We start from the raw sequence: 27,805 nt of genomic DNA, 5'->3' as shown, positions 1-27,805 counted from the left end.
GCATGATCAGAGGAAGGTCATTTGTACTAAAGTGACAGGTTTAAAATTTAATGAGATAAGCACCATCTTCGATGCCTTGATTTTTTATTCTTTTGAATTTTTGTTTTTCATTCACATCCACAAGAAAATAATGCGTCCACGAATGACTGGTATATTTCACAGTTTGCCAAGTACATTGCACAGCATCCTCTAATATACATTCAAAGCGGAAAATAATGCAACAAATACCTTTATAGAGTTTTTATATTGATGTGCTATTCCAGTCACCTGGTCTAATCAATTTCTTCATCCCGCTATGTAAGGCATTCATACGTAATTTCTTGCTTTGAAATCTGCCTATCTTAATGAAAGAAATGAAAGGTCATTAACGAACATGACGCAGTACTTTTCCACGTATCTTCTTCTTTGTATATATTCAATCACTTCCTCTCAACAAATCAGAAAGTAAATTGGATTTCAAAGAAAGAGCCAGAGGAGTACTGCAGGGTGAATAAGAGAGAAGCTCAGTATAGGTAAGGGAAATTACATTTCTCCAACATTGTAAAAAATGAAGCATTTAAAGTGCTTGTATATAGTGACTGCACAACGAGTGCTCATTTTCTAGTTTAAATTTGAAAAAAGGCACTCGTAGTGCAGTCACTATACAAGCACTAAATTAGCACTTCATTTTATACAGTGAAGTCTTATCAATTCCACATCACATCTATTTCTTAGGCTAATACTGTTTCAGCAAAAGTTTCGCAGAGATAATCTAAGCTAATCTAGGATCTTGCGTCATGCCTCCGTAGTGAACGGACATGTCGCTGGAGAGCTCCTGCCCGCGAATTTTAAACCTAAATGAGAAATGCTTTAATCTACACTTGAAATACAACTGTTATCTACAATATGGTAGCACGTTTATTTGAGTAATCATCTATCGTCTAAGACGCCTGCCTACAATATTATTTACGAAAAACAAACGAACCTAAAGCCAAACGTAAAGGGAAGAACCAACCCCAAAACTTTTCAACCTTCATTCAGCTTCATCACTAGATATGCCAAGCGACTCTGAAATGAAAGTCCCGGCTTGTTGGCCGACCCGGGCTCAGACAAGGTCCTTCACTCCATGGCCGATATGAGGAGCATGCTCTCCTGTAAACTTGATAATACGGCTGAAAGCTATCGGTATGAAGAAATCTACAACTTTTACATCTTTTATTCTTGAACCTTGTACCTTGCAAAAGTGAATAGTAACTCGTAAAAAAGTTAATATAGGTTTTCAAAGTCAAATGCTAAATAAGTCTGGTGACATGCTGACAATACCATTTCATTTACATTTTTTTCTGTCTGAAGTGTCGAAAAATGAAAAAAGAAATCCTGTACCTTTTCTTTCTAAACTACAACGTGTGCAAAACTTAAGTATCGTCTTGGAAAAAGCACCTTTTACGGTCTGATTGGAAAACAAAGTAATCACTAAGCCTGCCTTTTCCTCTGTATTCATACGTGTAGGCACATGCTTAAAGGTCAAGTCCACCTTAGAAAAATGTTGATTAATCAATGGAGAAAAATCAGACAAGAACAATGCTGAAGATTTCATAAAAATCGGATGTAAAATAAGAAAGTTATGACATTTCAAAATTTCGCTCATTTTTAACAAAATAGTTATATGAACGAGCCAGTTACATCCAATTGAGAGAGTCGATGATGTCACTCACTCACTATTTCTTTTGTTTTTATTATTTTAATTATACAACATTTCAATTTTTACGAATTTAATGATTAGGACCTCCTTGTCTGAAACACAAAATGTTAAGGTAATGGAATTCCACGTGTTCAGGGAGGAATGAAACTTAATTTCACATGACAATGACGAGAAAATAAAAATATTTCATATTTCAAACAATAAACAAAAGAAATAGTGAGGGAGTGACATCATCGACTCTCGTTTGGATGTAACTGGCTCGTTCATATATATAACTTGTTTTGTGAAATGAAGCGCAACTTTAAAATGTCATAACTTTCTTATTTTACATCCGATTTTGATGAAATTTTCAGTGTGATGATTGTTGAATTTTTCTCTTTTTATTCAAATCAAGTTTTTGTTGGGGTGGACTTGTCCTTTAAGGTTCATATTCTAATCAATTCCTCTTTTATATTGATGACTGTATTACGTGTGCATGTGCATACAAATAACTGTTAATACAACATTCCTACTGCATGGTACTGCATATTACTGATAAACTTTCCATGGAAAGACTATCCTGCTACTAACTGCAGACAAATAATGCAAGTAAAATGACACATTATATTAAACGTCTAAAATTTTGTACCCTTATTTACCCTGCTGCAAAATGATATTGTATGTACTTTGCATATCACTTATATCTTGTTAAATTCAGAAGAGGTGCTAAAAGTCTCCTTTCCTGTCTTAAATAGCAATTTTCAAAGATTTTTTTTAATGTCAATTGCTAGTAAAAACAGATAAGGGTAAATGTTTATCATTTAATATAATATATATTCCTGCCTGAACGTTTGAAAAATGCAAATTATTACTTCAGTGTTCCTTTAATTTGTTTCGAAACTACACTATTTGCCTGCATGATTTCTCTTTAAAGGATGTACTCATTAAAAAAAAAATTGTTCTAATTTTGCATTAAAAAAATCTTATACATTTAATGATATCTGAAATGTACTTTGTGTTTTTATTTTAATTTCGTTTTAATACCAGTAGCAGAAAAGGTGACGTTTCCTGGGAAATATTATTCAGACAGACAACTCCCGTCGAATCCATCGCCATCTCCCACGGTATACTATATAGAACCTTTCTCTGTCCAGTGTTTAGGACCTGTTCGGGTTCTTCAAGGGTTGAAGAAAGGTTCTGGGGAACAGTTTTGTTTATTTTTTCTTTTTCCTATTTTAAAGAGAGTGAGACGCTGCACTTTACAAAGTGTATTTGTCTGAACAATGCTAATGCACACGATATTAAGGCTAAACCATAACGTAATAACCTCTGAAAATAGTCAATAGTATACCTTTAATTCAAAGCTTCAATATCCATACAAAGTAACATAATTCATATTTATATATACACTCATTCCACAAATTTCTATCGATTTGCAAACGCCAAAACTTGTATTAATTTACTATGTAGCAGTAACCAACTGTAGCAAGTCATACTAACTCGAATGATTACATAAAAATCAATAAACAATGCATATTCTCGATACCTTTTGTATCAAAATTCATCTCCATAAACTTCAATTACAATTATCACGTTTATGATAAAGATATACGTTTAGGGTAAAGCATCCTAAAGCGATCAAAACGACCCCCAACTATTTTGAAAAATCCATAGACTGAACTACCTCTGATGTATACTATCTGAGGAGGATAGCATTCCAGAGCTGATGTTTCGGCTTTCACCTCTTTTTCGTCTCTCTCCTTGCATTAGTTTCTTTTCAATTGTACATAACCTTTGACTTAATGTCAAATGACTTCCATAGTCGCACCTTTATATTGCCTTTTGTTAAAGATAGAAAACATATTTTGTTTGCTTTCTTTTCTTTTCATTTCCAAATTCTAACGACCATAGTAATAAGGTGTGCCCTATTTCTGGACTCCACCTAACTTCCCTTTTTCCTTGTTATCTTAAGGCAAATTCTTGTGATTTAAGCATTGACAATTCGTCGTCAAACTTTAATTACATCCATTCGTTAACAATGGGTGGATAACCTCTTACTACTTTTATTCCTCACATACAAGTCATGCTAATTTGCAATTCCGATACGCTCTTATTTAAGTCCAGCCTTGTTTCTTGGTAATCTTTTATATCTGAATTTCTATTGATACCAAGTAAATGACAAACTCTTTGGGGTCCACCAGTTCTTTTACCCGAATTCCTTCCTCATTATCAAAATTAAAGGTTCCTAATGTTCAGTTCCTCTTCAATAACGACAATCATCAGCTATTTTTAACAAGGGACGCCCTAAAATCTGGCATAATGATTAACAGGACATCAAATTCCAGGTAAGGCGTACGGAATGTAGATCTTAATTGTTGCATGCTTTTTCTTTGTGTTTTCTCTACCTCTACCTTTCAGCAAATTCAACTTTTCTCTTGCATAATCACTTCACATTTCACAATGTAAATTCTTGGCCATTCTGATTTAATTGCCTTGCATGCTGGAGGTAATTTTATTTCATTTTATTGAATTTTTCTGCCATTTAAAGTACTCCTTTTTATATTGCATTTCTTGCTGCTCTCTGTATTTCATGTTCGAACTGTTTTGCATGCCGCTTGTACATTTTATCCCCCCCCTTCAAGCTTCTGAAAGTTTCAGTCCGGGCTTTAGTCATTACATGCCTTCCTTTTTTATGTTCGAATTGTCTTGCAGTTCCACTTTCTTTATAGTATTGCCAGTATCCAAGCTTTCGGACGTTACTTTTTTTGCATGCCCCTTCGTCTCAATGTAAAGGCGTTTTTTTTTCTTTAATAATTACGTCAATCCTAAGGATTCTTGGTTTAACTGTCTGTTTTGTTTAACGAATGTAATTGCCAAATCAAGCAATTCAATGCATACCTGTCCTCATCCTATATCAACTAAGTTAAATAATCAGGAAATGTTACTTTTCATTCTTCTAAATTAGGTATACAAAAATACAAACTGTTATTGTCAAGTGCACGGGGTTTTGCGGACTCGATGATGAACGTGAGGTAATGCGCTGCCTTTCTCCCCCTTTTTCTCGTTCCAACCTCTCCCTCTCGATGTATTCTCTCATTCCCTGTAACACTCTTAATAATGTCACTATATCTCCGTCTCTGTATCTGCATTTGCGATCCTTCACTTAGATGCCGAGTCTACGGAACCCTGTTCATTTGGTACACTGTAAAAACTGTGGTGTTAAAACTGACACAACTGGTCTTAATAGAGGACCACACCCTGAGGTGTTAAAACAACACCCTATAGATTGAACATAACACCAAAGAGTGTAAATGAAACAGCAATAGGTGTTGTAAAAACCCCTATAGGCGTAAAACTAACACCAATTTAACACCGGTGTAGAATAAATGGTGTGGTCCTCTATGTACACCGGTTAACACCACAGTTTTTGCTGTGTACAATCCATATGTGCCTTTGTATATGTATTCCTGTATAAGGGAAGGCGGGGTAAGTTGAGCATAGGGACAAGTTAAGCCACCACCCTCAGGACAATAATGAATGAGCCAGATATCATGGTGCACAGCAAAAACTGGTGTTCACCGGTGTACATAGAGGACCACACCAGTTATTTTACACCGGTGTTAAAATGGTGGCGTTCGTTTTACACCTATAGGTGTTATTACAACACCTTTGGTTATTACATTTACACTCTTTGATGTTATGTTCAATCTCTAGGGTGTAATTTTAACCTCAGTGTGTGGTCCTATTAACACAATTAGTGTCAGTTTTAACACCAGTTTTTACAGTGTGGTGCCATATTGATGGCCCATTGCATAACCCCTAACTCCACCACACTATTTTCAACTTTGAAACAAAAAGTACATTTTTAGAGGGAAAAATACAAATTTCAGCCAAACAGGGAAAAAAAGGTGTGAAGTAGACAAGTGCTTTTTACACCCACGCGTTTTTAAATAAACCCTTCAAAAAAAGTTTTGCAACTGAGTTTTGGGGATGATATCTTTTTGGTTAATGAAGTATAAAAGATGAAACTGGTATCAATGGAAAGCTGAATTATTCCTCTTTACAATGACATGCCATTTTTTTGTGATTATGTAATCACGAAATATGCAATCACCCTGAACATTGAGAAAAGTCAGAAGTGAAATGTTGCAAAATGCATTGATTTCTAACAAGAGTCTCCATTTCTATAGAATTTCTACCATGCAGGTGACAGTGAATGCACTCGGTCCATCCTCGAAACAATTAAATGGAAATTCGCTGTTGGAAACGACGCATTTTGCAACATTTCATTTCTAACATTGCTGTGTATTATCATGTCTGTGTATTTCATGATAACACTAGCATTACAAATGACACATGATCGTAAAGAGGAATAATCATACTTTCCAATGATGGCACACTAAGAAATTTATTAGCACTCAAACTTGAGTTGCAGAACTTTTTTGAGGGGTTTATAATAAAAACATAGAACATTGTTCGTCCACGTATGGATCTTCATTCTTGTTGTAGTTTTACATGACAGATGCATAAGAAATGTGTGGATGCAAAATTATCGCATTTAGTTAGGACTGGGGTAAGTTGAGCAAACCCACATGGGCCAAATTGAGCCATGGTAATTCTTATGGTAATGTATATAAAATACCTTAAAAAGCCTTCAATGTGCAGGCAGAAAGGGGCAAGTTTACATGACTGCTTTCCTTTTAGAGGATATTGGTATTTATGGTGAATAAGCGACTGAAAAAAACTTGAAATAAAAAACTGACATGGTAGTTGGCTTTCCCCATACATTTCGTACACAGTTTTGTGGCTTAACTTGCCTCAGAAGGTGGCTCAACTTACCCCACAGATGGGGCAAGTTGAGCAATTTGACATCTCTTTTTTCAAAGGTGACAGTGACTTTCAGTGTGGGGGTAGAAAGTTAAATATATGTTTAAAATATTTCAAAAGAATTAGATATTAAGGCAAGGTACTTTTTATTCAAGATCATTAATCATATCAGTTCTAACATGCAAAAAGCAAAAAGTGTCACAACTTACCCCGCCTTCCCGTACATATTTCTTTATAGTTATTCAGTCTCTGCATAGTTGACTATAATGCTGTATCAAATTCAATGCATGTCTTACTTCTGTTTCGTCATTTTCTTTGGCCTCTATTCAGTTTCATTTATTTTCTATTACACATATTTTACTATCACACAGTCAATCTCATAACAAACGTTTTCAATTATTGTCATTTTCATTCATACTTTTCGGCACGCTTCAAATAAAGGTACCGAAATTTTATAACCTGCATTTTTCGAGCTCGTTTTGCCGTCAAATTTTTGTGTACCGGTACTTTATTATGCTATATGATCTAGAGGCCAAAGACAAAGACAAAGAGAATAAGAAAATTAAATTGCAATGATAGTTAAAACTACCACAGTTTTTTTTTATAATATAATAAGACAATATTTTTGTAACCCCTGCCTTCGCCAGATTCTTATCTGACATAACCGATCATTTTCCAATTATGTCACATGTCATCTTTGGCGCCCACTGAACAATCTACACCGGCCATCAAGGCGAAGACCAAATCATGAAAACATAAGCCAGCCGGACACCTGCACGATTTTGTGTCATGCATTGGCACGACTCAAGTCGTGCCAGTGCGCAAACTAGTCGTGAACTGGTGTGAAGTGTGCGTAAACACGTCGTGACACGTCGTGACTGCGTGCCATGTCGGGACGAGAATTTTGAAATGTTCAAAATTTTGGTCACGACAAAATTTAGCGACCGGGTCGTGAACTATGCGCAAACTGTTCGAGAACTCGTCGGGACGATACGGGAGGATGCGTGGCAGTGCGCCTCATGCCACGACTGTCACGAATAGTTCACGAACAGCTCACGTCGTGTTCACGAATAGTTCAGCACGACACCATCCGAATTGCGCAAACTCGTCGTGCCAATGCGGGAAGTGCGTAAACTATGCGTGAACTCGTCGTGCCAGTTCGTGTCAATGTGGACACTGACGGGCACGCATTCGTGAACTATTCGTGAACTCGTCGTGAACTTGTCGTGAACTATGCGTGAACAAGTCGTAAACCGTGCGGGAGCCTCTCAGTTCGTGACCAAAAATGGCACGACTTGCCACGACAAAATCGTGGCCAAAAGTCGTGCAAGTGTCAGCCTGGCTCATTAGCCAGGCTGACACAATTCACTTCCTCACGTAATTGATTCAAAGTTCCCTCAAAATCGTTAATTTCATTACCCTACGAGACAGTCTAATGAGTTCCATTTACCTCTTAAGAACACTTTGTTAATAAAAAAATTATACGATGGTCCGAGATCTGGAACTCCCTTACTGAATATATCATTAAAAGCGCATCCCTCTGTTCTTTTAACATGAAACTTAAAAATAATTTTCTGAAATCATACAGGTCACCATTTCCTCAATTTTAAATAATTATTTCATTAAATTCACCACTTCATGCCTCTTTAACTTATTTTCTTTTTTTGTTATTATCCGCTCGTTGAAGTCCTGCTCTATCATCTTTCTCTTTTCACTTTTATTTTCATATCTCTTGTGTGAGTTTCCATTTTCTTGTTTCTTCTTTGTTTTTTTTGTTTTTCTGTTCTCTGTTTTGTCACTTTCGTGTCTGTCTTCGTAGGCAATTCTAAAATAATTATTTCGAGGGGTCCACACAATACAAGCACTGCTTTTTAGTGGATCCCTCCATTTTCTCAGATTTTTTTTTATAATGGTTATGATACTTTACTTTTATATTATACTGTTTTATTCTACTTATAGACAAAAATCATATACTGTACATGTCTCGATTTATTTTGTCTGTACAAGTTCATCGTTACTATTTTGACCTCATTACTTTGTTCTGTTGAAAATGAAATAAAATGAATTGAAATTGAATTGAAAGCTTTTTAAAATTTAACATTTCTTCTGTGATTTTCAATTGGTGGAAAAAACAAATAAGAAGAGTATATGTATATTGGTAAAGAGAAGAGGGTATATCTTCTCCCTTTGACCTTGACTAAGGCTGGTGGTGCCTTACGAGTCATGGAAGATAACATCGCGCGAAAAAAGGGGAAAGTATACCCAAAACATTAGTAACCAAATTCAAGAAATACACCCATTTCTATTTCATTCCCCCTCTCATCTAGTAGACGTGTTAAAAGGTTGAATGCTGTATTTTTTAGTACAAATGTCCCACTTGGCACAAATGTTCCTTGAGTCAAAAGAAAAATATTCATCCAAAGAGACACGCTGTATCTATGCAAATAAGCAAGTAATTTGCATAAATTTGAATATTATGTCGATGTAGTAAAAACAAGTATTTCATATACTATATAATTATATTGAACCAGAACTGCCCTAAAATTGGAAATAAAGACTTAGGGTAATTAAGACAGAGAAGAAAATTGTCATAAAATAATTGGGATATCCTTGTTTATTATTACCTAATTTACATACATTATGCAAATTACAATTTAAAACAAGAGTATTTTTCATAAATCCTGAACTGTTAAAAAAAACAGCAAATAATACACAATGTCAACATTCTACATGAAATGGAATATATTAGCGAAAACATAGAAAGAGGGCAAATATGACAAAATGTATGACGTGATATTGCGCTAAAACGAGACCAAAACAACCTCTATGTCACAGTCACACTCTCGAATCGGACAATAAAGCGATCAATGGTATGCCATTCGAGATAACACAATCCCAACACAATAGTTTCCTTCTGCTTCTCGTATCGCTTTTGTTGGTGTGTCTGATACACCGTAATCTATGATACAATACGGGCAAAATGCATTTCGGTATCGGTAAAACACTATTAATTTTGTTTTATTTGTTTCTCTTGGAAAATTTACAGGAGACATTGCTTTGCAGTTTACTGCTTTAATGAAACCCTGGCACATGGATCCTGACGAATGTATCCTACCTCAATCCATATTTTAACTTTATAAAGTTAAAATATATATCTTTTGTAGACCCCGAAGTGGCAAAACTGCTTCCCCCGGCATTCCCGCCACTTTACAAAACCAGTTTGACTTGTATAATCGACTTGGAAAAGACAGATGTATGAGACATTAGTCAACATGTTTCCTGAAGGAAGTTTTTTTTTGTTTATTTAAGCCTACGCCCACGGGAGCCCTCCGAATTTATCCCATCCCCTCCCCGTATTTCGACTTTATATATAAAAAAATATCGTGTTTTATAGAGAATGCCCTGGCACTGGGAAGAGGGGCTGAAACTTGTTCAATTTCTTGGGACCAAAATTTTACATTGAACCTTTTTTGCTTTTCAAATTTAAATCAAGAAATTTAACAATCAAATAAACAAAAAGGATTGCACTACAAAATGAAATTTTTTTGGTAACGTTTTTTTTTTCGTTTTATCACATCTGCCGGAATTCCGGGGGTGCTGTCTATGGAGAATAACACACGCAGCACACCCCCCCCTTCCGGAAAATCTTGCGGGGGCTTCAGCCCCCGCTTCCAAGTACCAGGACCTCCTCTATATAATGTAGATGCTGCCTTTAATAAGTGCCCTTTTCCAGATGAGGGCTTCATTTAGACGATATTCTAAATATATATTGTCAAAACAAAATAAAGGGTTCGGCAACTTCAACAGGCCACCGTCATGTACACGAACTTATTTTATGCGATATAAAACAATGCCTTCTATGTTTTCTTTTCAAGAGGAGAAAGGAAAGAGGCTTTACTGTGTGTAGTAGAAATGTATCTTTCTTCCGAATGGGCTCTAAATATATTTAAATTTAACATAGAGTGGAATCAAAGGGGTTTCAGTAGTTTGGAACTTACGTGTGGCTTTTCTTCATTGTACCACAGCTCTTCAACATGTCAATTGTAGAGTATTTTCTCAATCTATTCCAAGATATCAATACAAACAAAAGTAATCTTTTAAGAGTTCTAAAGACAAACTATTTCTAATACATAAAACCAAAAGGGAAAGGGAATCCTAAACATGCTCCTGCTATAGCCTCTACTGTGCTAGAGCAGAACAACACTAATTATGATAACAACAACAATAATAATAATAATAATATTAATATAGATAAATATGAAATATAGATATAAAAGTTGCTTTATTATACCAAAAACGCAATTTGCCTTGCCGGTGGCTTTAAAACACGATATTTTTTTTATTTAGTGTCGAAATACAGAGAGGGGATGGGGTAAATTAGGAGGGCTCCCGTGGACGTAGGTTTAAAAAAAAAACTTATCTTCAGGAAACATGTTAACTGATGTCTCATACATCTGTCTTTTCCAAGTCGATAATACAAGTCAAACTGGTTTTGTAAAGTAGCGGGAATGCCACGGGGAATGCAGTTTTGCCACTTCGGGGTCTCCAAAAGATATTTTAACAAAGTTAAAATATGGATTGAGGTGGGGGTACATTCATCATGATTCATGTGCCAGAGCTTCATTAAAGCGGTAACCTGCAAAGCAATGTCTCCTGTAAATTTTCCAAGAAAACATATTAGAAACAAATAAACAAAATAGTGTTTTACCGATACCGAAATCCATTTTGCCCGTATATACCATAGATTACGGTGTGGCAGATACACCAACAAAAGCGATACGAGAAGCCGATGGAAGCTATTGTGTTGAGATTGTGTTATCTCGAATGACATACCATCGATCGCTTTATTGTCCGATTCGTGAGTATGACTGGATATAGAGGTTGTTTTGGTATTGTTTTAGCGCAATATCACGTCATACATTTTGACATATTTGCCCACTTTCTATGCAAATTAAGACACTAATACTGTCATGAAGCATATCGATGTTTTCGCTAATATATTCTCATGTAGAATGTTGACATTGTGTATTGCTGTTTTTTATAAAACAGTTTAGGATTCATGAAAAGATACCCTGTTTTAAATTGAAATTTGCATAATTTATGTAAATTAGGTAATAATAAACAAGGATATCCCAATCTTTTTATGTCAATTTTCTTCCGTCTCTTACCCTAAGTCTTTTTTAGGGCAATTCTGGTTAAATATATATTCTTAAATTCTTGTTTTCAATATATCACCTAATATGCAAATTGATGCAAATTACTTGCTTATTTGCATAGAAACAGCGTGTCTCTTTGGATGAATCCTTTTCTTTTGACTCAAGGAACATTTGTGCCAAGTGGGGCATTTGTACTAAAAAATGCAGCGTTCGTCCCTTTTTTTGCAGTTAACAAGTCTACTAATCTTTCGAAATAAAGACCCACGATTATCATTGACTCGAAAATTTCTGTCTCAACCATCTTGAGTTGAGTGAGTTACTTCTCCAATGATCTTTTTGAATCTTTAATTAATGCGAGACGTAAACAAATTCCTCTAACTCCAACAGGAGCATCAAATCCCTAGCTGTGACATCGGAATCCAGGACATTCTAATTCAAGATGACCAATCTATTACTCTGGATGATTTCTGTTACCACTATTGCTACTACTTCTGGTCTCACTATTGACGTAGACGGTCCGATCAATGGTATGTATAGTCCCGCAACATTTTATTGCCTTCTAATGATCTAAAACGGCTTGATATACTCTAAAAAAAGTTTACACAATATTGGGTAAATTGGGAACATGCATGTTGTTAGGTAAATAGATTCCCAATATTTGGTAAATTTTACGCAATGTTGCGTTGAAATAGCCCAATATGGGGTAAGAAATACCTCGCAAACATGCATGTTCCCTTTTTACTCAATATTGGGTAATTTTTTACTCAGTGTTTTTAGAGTGTAATATATTTTTATATCAATTTGGGCTTCAACGACTCTGAATTTTGCATGATTCCGACTAGGGGCGAATAAAATATTTTCTAGGGAGGGGGGGCAATTTTCTACGGAAAAAATACCCCCCATGAAAATGGTGATTTGCGTCAGGAATGATATGAAAAGCAAAAACAAAAGAAAAATAGAAGAAAGGTATTCACTACAATATGGAGGTCATTTTGTTTTAGAAAAAATTTGACAAGCACAAAAAAATGTATAATAATGAACAAATAAAGTATTCACTACAAAATTGAGGTAATTTTTTTCAATGAAAATATTGACAAGAAAAAAAAGTAATTCACTACAAAATGAGGTCATTTTGTTACAGGAAAAATTTGAAAAGCAAAAAATATACAGGGCGTTTCAAAAAAGTATACACTTTGAAAAAGCCCTGGGAATAAAAAAATATATATAATGTGGGTAATTTGTCACATATATCCTTGGGTCTGGGTCTCATCTATCTAAGGAAAGTAACAGTTTTGACAATATGCAACACTTGAGTGAGCACTGTCCATTTTTGTAAAGCTTGCAGAAATCTATTTGCGCAGAAATGCTCGTTTTCACGCTGTGTCAAAGGGAAAGGGTGAAATCAAACTTACCCTGCGAAACACAATTCTCATACATTTCCCTTTCACTTTTAGTCAATTGAAATAAAACGGATACATTCAAGCATTTTGTAACAATTTTGCCACCAAAATTAAAATTTTAATACTTAGTAAGCACAACCTTTACCCTTTTTGTGCCAGTTGGATATGAGGATATAACTGAATCTGAACAAAAGTTCGTATAAGATTTTTTTTCACTAGGTTTTTATCATTTATAGTAGGTTTACAGTTCATTTTTCATTTAATGCTTGTTTCTCCACACATTTCCCAAGCTACACAATGATCAGCAAAATGAAAATCAAGCCTAAGCCATTTCATGTATAAATCACAGCTCAGTGTAAAATATCGTCACGATAGCCTCGGTGTGTGGGAGAGTGAGGTGGGCGCAATGGCACTCTTCGAAGTGTTTTAGGCAAGAAAACAAGTTAAAGATAAAGATACTTCAAATCAATTTTTCTGCTAAATTTCATATGTTCTTCATGATTAAGATCTACTTTTATTCGCATTATACTATTTCAAAGTTTTGCGCAAATCATTTTTCACTAACATTTCAAAAGTAAGTGATGCTCACTCAAGCGGAAATATTTGTCGACATTTCTATCGTTATTTGCTGAAATGGACTTGTACCAATGTTAAAATGTGGAAAAATCTTCAGGATAATGCAAATGTATGATTTTACAGGATTTTTTTTCTAAGTGTTAACTTTTTTTGGATACGCACTGTATGTTAATGATAAAGTATTCACTTTGTTCAATGAAAAAAATGACATGCATATATACATGGGATTCACTGCAAAATTGAGGTCATTTGGTTAAGGAAAATAAGACTTGACTATATATATGAACGACATATTCACCTTACAAATATTTGCTATTACCCTCGGGGGGGGGGGCGAGGATCGGATGTGCCCTCGCCTGGATCCGCCATTGATTCAAACTTTCCAAGTTCAAATATAGCCAGCCCTGAAATAAAGCGTATTTAAATATGAATGATTAACATGAAAGTTATATTGTCTTTTAAAAGTTTAACTTACAAGTTTTTTTAATGAAGAGAATTCATATATAAAAAAATATATGTAAGTTATACTGGCGCTATTCCAATCATGACTATTTGATAGCCGCTCATTTTACATTATTTCCCATTTCTTTCATTTTACATTATTTCCCATTTCATTCAAGTCTTTTACGGATTAAAAAACAATGCATATAAGACAGCAACATCAAAGACATAAATTCCCAAGTAAGGTAGAAATAAAAAGAATGCCTGCTAAAATTCACGTCTAAATCTCCACACTCGGACCAACAAAACTTAATTCCAAGATAACAGATTTTTTAAAAGAATATACCAGAAAATAAAAAAGAAAGGGGCAATGTAGATGGACAGAGGTAAGGAGAGAGAGAGGTGGAGAAAGAGGAACAAACCATTATTATACTTCGAGATCTATTTATTTTTTTTTATTTCTGTCTATATCTTAATTGATATAGTCCTTCGCAATAAATGCACGTATGCGTATATCACACTCAATAGATTATAACGGGATATTGAATATGCACCTACCTTTTCCAATGGTGGACTTAAGTTGTAAAAGTTTAACTGAATAACTGTAGGCAATAATAAACTCAATGCTTGATGCTTATAAAAAATGAACTACAAAAACGACATAACGAGAAAGTTAAAATCTAACTTAAACTTAATTTTACGAAGCCAAAACAATTCAGAAACATGATTATTAAGGTAATGGGAATAAATAATATGGAGAGGATTATATTAGTTTTCATTTATATTTACTAAGATAATGCCTTTTTTCGGCACCCTATATGGTACAGAGATGAACCATGCAATAAAGATGCAAATTTGAACATTTCGTAACGTCCATTATGCTCCTTAAAAGTGAAAATGTTGCACTTCTCAGGATGCAGTCGAGCATTTATTGGTACAAAGAATAGTAATAAGGTTAATTGCTGCACCTTTTCTCACCCATGATGCAAGCTTACACCCCAAATATGCCAAAAGGTGCTACCATTGATTCATGAGCAAACTTGAACCTTCCTTGGTGTAAACTTTGCCACGATGATGAAGTCAATTTTGTGCAATACATGTAGTGTATTGGAAGATACTTTAGTTAAAAGGGAAGTTCACCCAGACCAAGGAAATTGCCTTGCCCTGAAAAGTTATCAATCGACAAATTATTTCACACCCGCTCCCGAATAAAGAACACACTTAGTCATCATCGTGAATCATTAAACAAAAATGTAATTTATGCATTTTACATTGATTTTGCTCAAATCCTCATCCGTATTTTATTATTTTTTCCTGGGTATTTTTCAAAAAATTTTTCGTCAGGGTGAACTTCCCTTTAATATATTTTGTCGGAACTACGTGTGTTACATGATCGCACAGCATACTAACATATGGGAACATTATTGCTGCCATAAAACATATTTTTATCATGGAAGGAATCTTTAACCTGTATTTATAACCTGTATTAATAATGCAAATCTTTTATTATCCGTTAAACATGTGAATTTTCCGTTATTCAAACGTTTTAAGGCCCGGTCCCACTGGAGGGGGAAGTTGAATTATGCATGAATTGCGAATACAAATTTCGGTCATTCGTTGTCATCCGCATTAAATTTGGCAAAAAAAATGGATCAAGACTCTGTATTCTTCGCGGCAGACTTATGTTTTAAATAATGGATTTTTAACAGACCGTATTTCTATGCAAAGAGGTATTTTTCAAGGATGCCCGATTTCACCATATTTATTTCTTCTTGTAATCGAGATAATGGCTCTTTCTATTCGCCACAATGATCAAATCAAAGGAATTCCTGTTAACGGGCATGAAGTAAAGATTTCTCTTTTTGCAGATGATTCTGTTGTATTTTTGGACGGTTCTAATAATTCTTTTAATCACCTTTTTGATACTTTACATATATTTGGAGTGCATTCTGGATGCAGAATTAATTTATCTAAAACAGAAGCCATCTGGATTGGTTCTAAGCGGGGTTGCCAAGAATTTCCCCTTGCTAACCGGGGAATAACGTGGAAGACAAATACATTTAAATCTTTGGGAATTCATTTTTCACTTAATTTTGGTTCACTGTTTGATCTCAATTATAAGGTAAAGTTGAAAAGAATGGAACAGACTATTAACTGCTGGCAAATGAGGAATCTTTCTCTGATTGGTAGAATTTGTGTTATCAAGTCTCTTATTTTGCCTCAACTTTTATACCTTTTTTCTGTTCTTGGTATCAAAGTTCCTTCTAAATTTTATAAGGACTTGAATAAAATGTTTTTTAGATTTATTTGGAAAGGAGGCAAGGACAGGGTTAAAAGAAAACTGATGTGCAATGATTATAGCCAATGTGGCCTTCGAATGGTAGACCCTTATGCATTTGCCCTTGCTCAAAGGATGTATTGGGTGCAATATCTTCTTGATGACAGATATACTTCGACATGGAAATATATTGAGTTGTCCTTTTTGGAATCTTTTCATCAAGATTCAAATATTCTTTGGAAAGCATATGCCCCTGAATGTGTTTTAAGATCTCTGGGATGTACACAACTTGCTGATTCTTTACGCACCTGGTATATATATCGAGAACAAGCCACTTTTGATATCTTTGATTGTAGTTTCTCTGACTTAGGGGAATGTCAATCATTATGGTTTAACAGATTGATTCGTTCTAAATCCAAACAATATTTTTATTATGGTACATGGTATGATAACAATGTTCACACGATATCAGATTTGCTTAATCCACCCCTCCCTGGCCATAAATTGTTTGAAGAACTTATCTTGGATTTTAATATACCTCGTTCTGACAGAAGAAAATTTAATTTTCTAATCCAAAATATCCGTAAAGACTGGCTTATTCCCAATCTTCAAAAAGCTGACGTCCATGACAATGATGATGTTCATCATATGTTAATTCTCAAATTGATAGGTATTAAAAAATTACCCAGCTACGCCTATAATATCTTGAGTGGCAAATCTAGCCCTGACGCACGTTATGAATATTGGAGCAGTATCTTACCCATTCCTGACAATATTTCATGGGAGAAAATACATTGCAATAACTTCAAATGTTCGATAGACACTAAAATTCGTTCCTTTTATTTCAAAGTTTTTCACAAATGCATTGCTTTTAATGATTTTCTTTTCAAGATTAAAAGGAAAGATTCCCCTTTGTGTGAATTTTGCAACAAATTCCCTGAAACATCGGTTCATATATTTTGTGTTTGTGAAAAGGTTTTACCCCTGTGGCAAGATTTATTGACTATTTTAATACAGAAGTTTGATTCCAATTTTACTTTATCTAATTTCAGTAAAATGTTTGGTGATCCGGATGACAAGTTCATTTCCTACTTATTTTTATTGTTGAAGTACTTCATTTTCATTTGTAAATTCAGCAAAGTTGATCCAAACTTTGGAGCCTTCAGATCATTTGTTAAAAAGCAAAGGGAAATTGAATATTGTGTGGCCAAAAAAAGACATAAACCCACGGCTCATTTTAAGAAATGGAAGTTTGAATTATAATTTTTGTCATCTTTACATGTATCATTATATGTATCATGTTTACCCTGTATATATGCATACAAATACTTGCCATCAAAATTGTATAAGTTATCATGTCTGTGCCATTGCATAAATCTTTCCGCTCTTTTTTTCTTTATTATTTATTTTTTCTTATTTATTCTTTTTATTATTATATATGTTTTTTTTTTCTAATGATGTTATGATCACTTGTAAATATTTTAATTATGTTTGATTTGTTATTTTTGTTTATTTTTGGTCAGTGTGGACCCAATAAAACATATAAATACAAAAAAAAATTTGGCAAAAAAAATAAAAATCCGCTTTAAAATTGCGGATACATAAAAGATGTACAGCGAACAAATTACGATTAAAAGCGGAAATATCACGAATAAAAACGAATTACCTTGCGAATGCTATTTTACGAGGGATATTGCTTGTAAAATTGTGGAATGTATTGCAGACATTACGAAAATGTAACGAAAGTAATGCGGAAGTATAACACATGTATTGCGGACAAAAATAGGATGCTAAACGATTATTGCGGAAGTATTACGTATGCATAGAGAATGCAATGCGCACGTGGTGCGGAAACAACGGTCGCATTGCGAATGTGATACATTTGAATCGAGACCATATAAAAGAAGAGCACTCCACTCTTCAGCGTCATTATCTTTATCAACATTGTAGAAAGTAGCAACATGTCAACAAGAGCCAAATCAAGAGGAAAGAAGAAACAAAAGACAAGCAAAGTTGGAGAGAGGGCTCCGTCACCAGTACCACCTCCTCCACAATCCCCAAGGTCACCGAGTCCACCTCCAGAAGACCTCCCTGGCGCCGATGAGGTCCCTGGTCCAAGTCAGCCTAGAGATGACAAAGCTGAAAAGAAGAAAGAGAAGAGGCCACGAAAGAGCTTCACCCTCAAACCCGACCAAGAAGATAATGCCTTCGAATGGTTAGCAGAAAATGAGCTTTTGTGGAGAAGGGGAAGTAGGATGGTTAAAGACACAAACAGAAAGAAGCTTTGTGGGAAGAAAAAGCCACTGAGCTTGAGATAACATCAGAGCATCTACAGGGATGGTGGCGGGGTATGCATACTTGGTATGTTAAACTTCACCGCGTCAAGTCGGGACAGGCTCCGAAAAAGCTTACAGATAGGGAACGATATATATAAGGCACAGGGAGTCTGCACCATGATACCAAATGTGTTCTCGACGACTCTCCTGGCCCTCGACAGCCTGTAGTTATAGATACGCTCTTCCCTGGTCAGGGCCTTTGCACTGTATGTCTTCATTAGGTATGTTCTCAGAGAGAAAGCATCGTCGCCCACAATGAAGTATGGGACATCTTGGGTGTCATTGGGTAAGGGATCTGGATTTGGCCAACCCATAATGTCGCCGTTCTCGAGACCTTGCTTCAGCTCACTTTGGTTGTATATTTGAGCATCTGATGCGGAACCGTTTCCTGATACGTCAGCCCAAAGAACCTTGTAGTCAGAACTGACCAGGGCAACTAAAATGATACTGAAAAAGCCCTTGTAGTTGTAATATTCCGAGCCTGAGTTTGGGGGAGCTTTGCATGCCACATGCTTGCCATCAATCGCGCCGATTGTGTGAGGAAAGTTCCACCTCTGCAACCAGTCATTGGCAATTTCACGCCATTCTTCATCGTTGGTAGGGCAAGTCATCTGTTCATCAAAGTTCTCTTCTGATATGGCTGTACATACTTCTATGACAACTTTGCTGATTGTGCTGTGAGGGACCCTCCAACCGTAATGCATGTCCCTGTATTTTGAACCAGAGGCAAGATGGCGTAGGGTTATGGCCACTTTGAGTCCAGGCTCTAAGTTCGCTCTGAAGTTGGTCTGTGTCTTGAGCAGTCGAGGAGTGAGCCGGTATACCAGTTCGTCAAACATGTCTGGGGGCATTCTCATAAAGTTCTGGAAGGCACGTGGATCTTCGTTACGCAGCTCCACCATCAATCTATCGTACATGCCCAGATCTAGTCTTCTGCCAATCCAAGGTCTCACCCAGACAGCTCTTTGATTTCTCCTTCGCTTTCTTTTCCGTATTTGGATCAAACGTTGAACTTGGAAGAGAAGATTGTTATGTTGTTGGATGGCTGCAACTATCAAATGTCCGTGATGAACCATGGCAACATCCTATATTCTACACAAAAAATTACGGTCAAATTTCATTTTCTGTTACATTTATATAGTAATCTGGGTTTACGATGAATGTTTGCTGTGTACTCGCAAATTGTTCGCGAAACAGTCGTAATACAAACGCACTATTCGTGACCAGTCTGTAAGCATTCTTTATAAATTACTATAGCTTGGTATAAAGTCGTATTAGGCACGCTATTCATTCGTTTCGCATTCTATCCCAGTCCGCTACTTATCTGCAATCCCATGTCCGTTGCGGATATCACAGGATAACTGCGAAAATTCAGCGCATCAGCGCATACATTGAGTATGCATTGCGTATATATTGCGCATATAAACCGGATGATTTCCGCTCCCAGGAGTTTTGGGCAGCCCAAAACTCCTGGGAACGGAAAAATGTGCCTTTGCAGATGATTACGGACAAGTGCGAAAAATAACCGTCTTAAAACAGCATACTTTACGAATATTGCGGATGTTTAGCGTCTGTAATCAAATTTTATCCTCAATTTATGCGCAATCCATCCTAAATGTCACTGGGACCGGGCCTTTAGTCTCAATCAGATCAAGTAAATTGAAATACATTTACATGTAAATTTGATCTGCATAACTGAATATTATTTTTTAAATGTCAGGTCCGTGTTCTCTATGTCCAGAAGGAGCTCCCGGTCCCCGTGGACCACCAGGAGACATTGGCCTACCGGGAAGAGACGGTCGTGATGGGAGGGACGCTTCGTGTAATGGCCAACTATCAGGTAGAATAATGAGGACGACGGGAGTCAAACTGTTGTTAATTCCTCAGTCATATTTGCTCTAGTCGAAACCGTTTTAACATTTTTTTTACCAGCTACATAATCTCCCGAACATGCAGAGTTCGGAGGATACTATGGATTTGGCCTCATCGCGCCGCGGCAGAGATTTCCTTGTGAGTGCTCTACCAGCTGCATTTCTTCTCCGATCATCTTCAAATGTGGCATGAAGGTCCATTATGGTAAAGCAAAGCTAGTCTGCTATGTAGACTCTGAATGACTCGTGAGGTGGGATCTGCTACTGGTTTGCGAAGCAAACCAGCCTGAAAGGGCGAGCGAAGCGAGCCATTTCTGCAGCCTCAGTAGACCTAGTCTGCTATGCTATGCAGACTCGTTGAATCAGCTGAGGTACACATACTGCAGATGTTGGTCTACATTTGTATACTAAAGCAAAGCCGTCTAATGATTTTGGAGTGGGTGGAGACACGGTTGCCATGGTAACCATATTTTTGTGGAAAATTTGGTAGAACCTAGCTGTAACTTTTTTCCCGTTTGTCATAACAGTTGGCACACAGAAGCAATAATAGAGTAAAGCGAAGATGCCTATCATTTTTGGTGGGGTGGGGGTCTTTATTGCCATGGTAACAATCCAAGTGAGTGTTACCAATAACTATGACAATCCAATGTATCATGCCTACTTCATTTCAATTTGATATATCATAATAACATGCTGTTAGCGGTTGGCAAACAAAAGCAATATCAGAAAGTAAAGCGAAGATGCCTGTCATTATTGGAGGGGGCGGGGGTCTTAGGGTAAGGTTTACAAAATATATCCGGATTACTCTATAATGTGGGCAGGGTCATTGTTGCCATATGATAATTGATATTTATTTGTCAAATTTTTGTGTGAGGTCTATTGCAATGCGGTGGGTTCGGGGGGGGGGGAGCGGGGTACATGCTGTGCTTGGCCGCGCGAACCGCCGAACATTTCTATGGTTTGAACAAAAAATTAAACTCGCCGCACGGCCACCGGAGAGCAAATGTGACTGAGGTGCCGATGCTGATGATGATAGGAATGATAATGAAAATAAAGATAATAATTGATTATACGATAATACTAATAATTATTGATAATGTTACCTTCGGGGTTATGACAAACTTGATACACTTTTTTTTCGTTTGATCATAGCTACCAGAACCAGAAAGGAAATAGTGTTATTTCAGTAGAAAAATACTGAAGATACAATCGTTATGTGCAATATCCTAATTCCATATTAGCTTAGTACTGGAAATAGTTTTCTTTTTACCCGTAATAAAAACAGTCAGGGGTAGCGTCAGTCATGAGGGAGGGGACAATATAAATGCCCGGGGGTCAAATGTATTGCTTTACACATGCGTGACCAAATTATTTCCAAACACCCCGTCAACGAGGTTTTCTCTGTGTGCAAAATCACCCTCTATACATTTTTTTTGCAGGCTTTAATTCCACATTTTGGCTCCTAAACAAGTTGCCGCCAGAATATGACTGCGGGGGAAAAAGCTTAGGGGGGGGGGGGGGGGAACACACCTAAACACGTTTGGCTAGTCTTAGAAGAAAAAAAGCTTTGGAAAAACAGAGCGTAAAAACGTTTGGCCCCGCGATTAAATGCCACGTTGCTATTTTCTCAACTGATGAAGGGTAATTTCGAATGACACGACACAGGCCTTTATATTTAATTTTCTGAACTTTTTCATCAAAGACTTTGATATTCCTTATGTGGAATGGTGCCCCTGTCCCCCAACTGTCGCCCATGGTTACTGTCATAATCGAGAGAGCGAGCAAAGTCACTCTGCTTTTTCAAAGATGTCTTATATATCATCTTAATTATAAACTCAGCATCTTTGTCCCGTATGTGGAACCTTGAATGTTCTTTAAAGGACAAGTCCACCTCAACAGTGTGCAAATTAGCAGACTGATGACATCACCCACTCATATTTCTTTGAATAATAATATAGGATATTTTATATATTGCGCACATATCCACCTTGTTAGGTGCTGAAAGCGCTCCTATATTACCAGGCTAAGCTAGGCGTTCATAGCGCACTCAGCTTTCTAAGGAATTACTTCCTACCGGTACCCATTTACCTCACCTGGGTTGAGTGCAGCACACTATGGATCAGTTTCTTGCTGAAGGAAATTACGCCATGGCTGGGATTCGAACCCACGACCCTCTGTTTCAAAGTCCGAAGTCTAATCCACTGGGCCACAACGCTCCACATTTGTATTTTTTTGTATTTTATTATACGAATTATTTATTTATTATATGAATGTATTTATTATACTTTTGTATTTTATTATACGAAATATGAAATATTCTAATTTTCTCCTTGTCAAATGAAACAAAAGTTTTATTTCCTTTGAACATGTGCAATTACCATTATTTTAACAGTTTATGGTTAAATTAAGTTTGTCCTTATTGTCAAATCTGTAAAAGTGAAATATTGTATTATTCAAACAATAAAAAAGAAGAAATAATGAGTGGACATCATCAACTCTCTCATTTGCATATCGCTGAGTTGCGCATAGAACTGTCTGTGAAAAATAAGCGAAAATTAAAACTTTAAACTTTATCATAACTTTCTTATTTTACATCCGATTTCGAAATTTGCAGCGTTATGTTTGTTTTTGTTTTCTTTCGATTCAAATCAATAATTTTCTGGGTTGGACTTGACCTTTAGAGGAGCAGAAAAGGGTCCTAAACAGTTCTTTAGATCCGGTTCTTGCTTGTACAAGGACCTCTATATAGAATATAAAAACCATATGGAGTTCTTAATGCTGTGGATAACCCTATTCTAATCAGCAACCATTTTATAAAAAACGTAAAATGCGCTATAATAACATTAAAAAAAAATTGTACTGGCTGCTTTCTGAAATCGCGTTACGTTGCAGCTGTATCTCGTAATAATTTATTTTGTTTAACGAATATTGGAATATGCTATCTAGGTTATAGGTTTTCACCGAACTAGCGAGCATTGGCCATAACTGGAGCCAACTGGAGATGGATTTTAGGCAGCTTCGAAACTAAGGAGAAAATCCTTACATTGGGTTGATGGCATACTCGAAGCAACCCCAAGAATTAGAATAAAAATCAACACTAAAACTTGATTGGTCTGTGCTTTATAAACATTTTAAAGAAAACATGTAGACCTTGATGTATAAATTTTGACATAATGTAGTTTTAGTGTCATCGTATTCGAGCGAGCGACGAATATAATCGTAACGTGGTGTTATTCATGCATTTTCTTAACCTCAAATTTAGAGGGTCGAGCTTGTATAAAATTTTGACCCTCTGAAATGTTGACGGAGAGAACGATTCCAAAGATAATAGTTCTTTCTAAGCACTTGCTTTGATTCAGCCGAGGCATGGCCGTTTGTTATCGTTTAAAACTTATCTACACCCGACAAAGGAAAAATTAATTGGTGGGGTCGAAAATATGTTAATCTGACGGTCAATCGGATCGGGGGCGCCCTAGCCACTATAGCCTGCCTCTGTGGTCTAGTAGTTAAGGCACCGGCGTTGAAAGCTGGGGGCCCCCGAGTTCGATTCCCGGCAGAAATGCTTTTCGGCCTCACCAGTGTTCCCAAGGGTAGATAGCTCCGGGGAACCTTGATTTAAGCTACGCCTTTCATTGTTCTTTTCATTCATTTTTTTCACAATATATATATATATATATATATATATATTATATATATATTATATATATTATATATATATATATATATACATAATTATATCAAAACATTTGTTCCCCCCTCTTCAGGAATGCCGAGTCCTGTAGATCAAACGAATGATGGTAGCAGTGAAAACACGAGTGGTAATAATACAGTAATCAATGTCAATAGTAGTGGAGCTGTGTATATAAGATGGGGTAGAGATGTTTGTGTTGATGGATCAGAACTGGTTTATGCTGGTAAGAAAACATTTTTGAAAATACGTTCTATTTATTACATTTTATTCAATTTCATTGATTCACGCAGTTCAGTGGACGAAAAGCTTTGCGATGGGGGGGGGGGGGGGGAACAGTAACTGTATTTTGCGACAGAGTTAAACGCAATATGGCAACAAATATAAGAATATTTTTTTCAAAAGATAATGGAAATTAGAATATACAATAACTACGGATAATAACAATGATAATTGATATAAGAATGTGCAATTCCGCTCAAAAAGGGGAACGGGGTGCAACACAGTCACAATATTTCAACGGAGATTTACAGCAACAAATGTAAAATTTGTTTTTACATGTAAGTGAAGAGAATACTAAGATGGTTCTATAAGTGGCATTGGCCAAGAGAGTACAGCACATTCCAACGGCAAGTAGATAATCGAATAGCATGTTATATAATCTTCTGCTGAACTGTATAGGGGAAGGCGGGAAAAGTTAACATTTTTGCTTTTTGCATGTTAGAATTGATATAATTAAAGGGATGGTCCAGGCTGAAAATATTTATATATTAATAAGAGTAGAATTCACTGAGCAAATGCCGAAAATTTCATTGAAATCGGATAACAAATAATAAAGTTATTGAAGTTTAGCAATATTTTGGGAAAACAGTCGTCATGAATATTCATTAAGTGGGCTGATTATGTCACATCTTCACTTTCCGTTTTATGTTATTACATAAAATCATAATTTTTGCATTATTTTATACTTGTGTAATTATATGTCTCCCTTATAATGAAATAAGTTGCAGCAATAAATGTCTTATGCACTATATCAGTTGTCAATCAAATTTTTCTAGTTCTTGGAGGATTTTTTTTTAATAAACCTACATGTAATTTCAAATACTAAAATACAAAATAACAAGTGGAGATGTGACATCATCAGCCCAGCCAATTAATATTCATGACGACCGTTTTCACAAAATATTGCTAAACTTTAGAATTCAATAACTTTTATCCGAGTTCTGATGAAATTTTCGGCATTTTGCTCAGTGAATTCTACTCTATTTATTGAGCTATTCATACTTTTAGCCCGGACCATCCCTTTGATAATCTTGTAGAAATAAGTACTTTGCCTTAAAATTTCTTTATTTTGAAATATTTTACACCTATGTGTAACTTTCTAAACCCCACACTGAAAGTCATTGTCACCTTTAAAAAAGAGATGTCAAATGGCTCAACATGCCTCATCTGTGGGGTAAGTATAGCCACCTTCTGGGGGTAAGTTGAGCTACAAAAACAATGTACAAAATGTATGGAGGAACAACCATCATTTTTTTTATTCAAAGTCTTTTCACTTGCTAATCCTCTATAAATTATAACTCCTCTAAAAAAAGAGAGAACAGTCATGTAAATTTACTACTTTCTGCCTGCATATCGATGGCTTTTTAAGGTTCAACTTACCCCATGTTGGCTGGTTCAACTCACCCCACTCCAAACTTAATGCGGTAATTTTGCATCCATATATTTCGTATGCATCATGTAAAACACTATTACAAGAATGAAGATCCATACTTGGACTAACAATGTTATTCGTTTGTCTTTATTGTGTTTTAAGACGTGTGTGTGTAAGCACTTGTTTATTTCACATCCCTTTTTTCTTTTTTGGCTGAAATTTGTATTTTTCCTTAGCCCTAGAAAAGTACTCTTTGTTTAAAAGTTGAAAACAATATGGTGGGGTTAGGGGTTATGCAATGGGTAATCAATACACTTCACTAACACAATTCCTGACTCATTCATTATTTGCCTGGGGCTGGTGGCTCAACTTGCCCTTATGCTCAACTTACCCTGCTTTCCCCTACTTATAAGCATTGTTGTGTATGCAATTTGTAGGTATTGCAGCAGGAGCTCACTACACACATCCAGGAAGTGGATCTAACTATCTGTGTTTGCCACCTGACCCTATTTATGATGAACATCAGTCTGGTGGAACTCGTGGTCTGCTGTACTCTGCCGAATATCAGACAATAAACGCCATCGGTCGTCTCCAGGGTATCCACGACCATACACCAAAATGTGCAGTCTGCAGGGCGCCCTCAGGACGATCTACCAAATTGATGATCCCTGCGCGGAACAAGTGCCCTTCTGACGAGTGGCGCCTGGAGTATAGTGGTTACCTCATGTCAGATTCTTTTGGTCACGCACGTACTGAGTTCGTTTGTTTCGATCGTGACATGGAAGCAGTGCCTGGTACAGCTGGAAACGAAGATGGGGCTCTCTTTTACATGGTAACAGCTACATGTGTGGCCGGAACTGGGCTTCGTTGTGGACCCTATATTGACGGTCAGGAACTCACTTGCGCTGTGTGTACGATTTAGAAATTGTTAAGATCGTGTGATAATATAGTCCGTACGTTTAATTATATCTGTGTAGTGTAGTTCATCTATTGAAACATACAGTGGACAAAATGAATTCCCGAAGGAATATTTGTCAATTCCAAGTAGCTAGTACTTTCGAAGTAGCTAGTACTAAGTTGCACCCACTGTTACTTTTTCCAGTGTGCCATTGACAGATACTTTTCAGAAACCTTTTTTTTTTTTTGGGGGGGGGGGTTAGGTTTTATAGCATGTATACAGCGAGGGAGAATATTGCCCACCCCTACCCCCTACTCCTTCCGTGTTTCAAAAAAGTTATGTAACCATATCATTCAAAAAATGGTTAAAGATTTAGTGACACGACATTTTCTCCTGTGACATTTGCTCCGGTCTTAATATCTCAGAGGGAGTGAGGATTTTCATAGAGATTTTGGTTCAGAATAGTGTAAAAATAAGGCTTAGGGTTTATGTTTGGCATAACGTGCAGATTTTCTATCGGGAGAATTGTCATGGAACCCTATCTTGAAATGGTGAACTGAAAGTTGACAGTCTGGAACTTACTCGAGGATCAGGCAATGCCCGGTCAACATTATAGTTACGTAATAATATTGGTTGTATTGTATCCATGCATCTAAAACTCCTTGAGTGTTGGCGGTATACTAGTAGTAGATATAATTATGGCGATCTGGGGATTGTTGCATAAAAGTTGTCAGCACCGACAGGTTATCGAGAAGCAGTTACCAGAGTAATCGATGGTAACCGTCAGACACCTGTGCTTCGCAGCCAATAAAAAAACATGGAAATTTTCGTTATGAGACGACAGATATTGATGAAACACCCCAGGTCTTCAATGTCTTCATGATGTTATCTCAGCGATATAAACACCTTTCTTTGAATATTTTTCTGGTAGAGTATTCTTCAGAATGATTGGAAACATGTTTAATATTCTTTATATACTGTATATCATAGTTGTTTATTAAATAAGACAACTCCAGAAAA

At 36.3% G+C, this 27,805-nt stretch overlaps 1 protein-coding gene across 2 annotated transcripts; it reads left to right on the top strand.

The window, feature by feature from the left end:
- Positions 1-361: 361 nt before the first annotated feature.
- Positions 362-27,799, top strand: LOC121425233. 2 transcript variants are annotated; one of them, XM_041621249.1, is made up of 5 exons: positions 365-512; positions 12,031-12,170; positions 20,395-20,514; positions 24,310-24,459; positions 26,325-27,799. In XM_041621249.1, the coding sequence occupies exons 2-5, from the start codon at positions 12,083-12,085 to the stop codon at positions 26,807-26,809; spliced, it is 843 nt and encodes a 280-aa protein (XP_041477183.1). In that variant the 5' UTR covers positions 365-512; positions 12,031-12,082; the 3' UTR covers positions 26,810-27,799. The 2 variants fall into 2 exon arrangements, with proteins under 2 accessions (XP_041477184.1, XP_041477183.1); XM_041621250.1 differs by lacking the exon at positions 24,310-24,459 and having other exon boundaries at positions 362-512.
- The last annotated feature ends 6 nt before the right edge of the window (positions 27,800-27,805 follow it).

Source organism: Lytechinus variegatus, chromosome 12 (assembly GCF_018143015.1).
Source record: "Lytechinus variegatus isolate NC3 chromosome 12, Lvar_3.0, whole genome shotgun sequence".
Taxonomy (NCBI): Eukaryota; Metazoa; Echinodermata; class Echinoidea; order Temnopleuroida; family Toxopneustidae; genus Lytechinus; species Lytechinus variegatus.
Note: the sequence above shows the minus strand (reverse complement) of the source record. Positions and strands in the feature narration are given on the sequence as shown.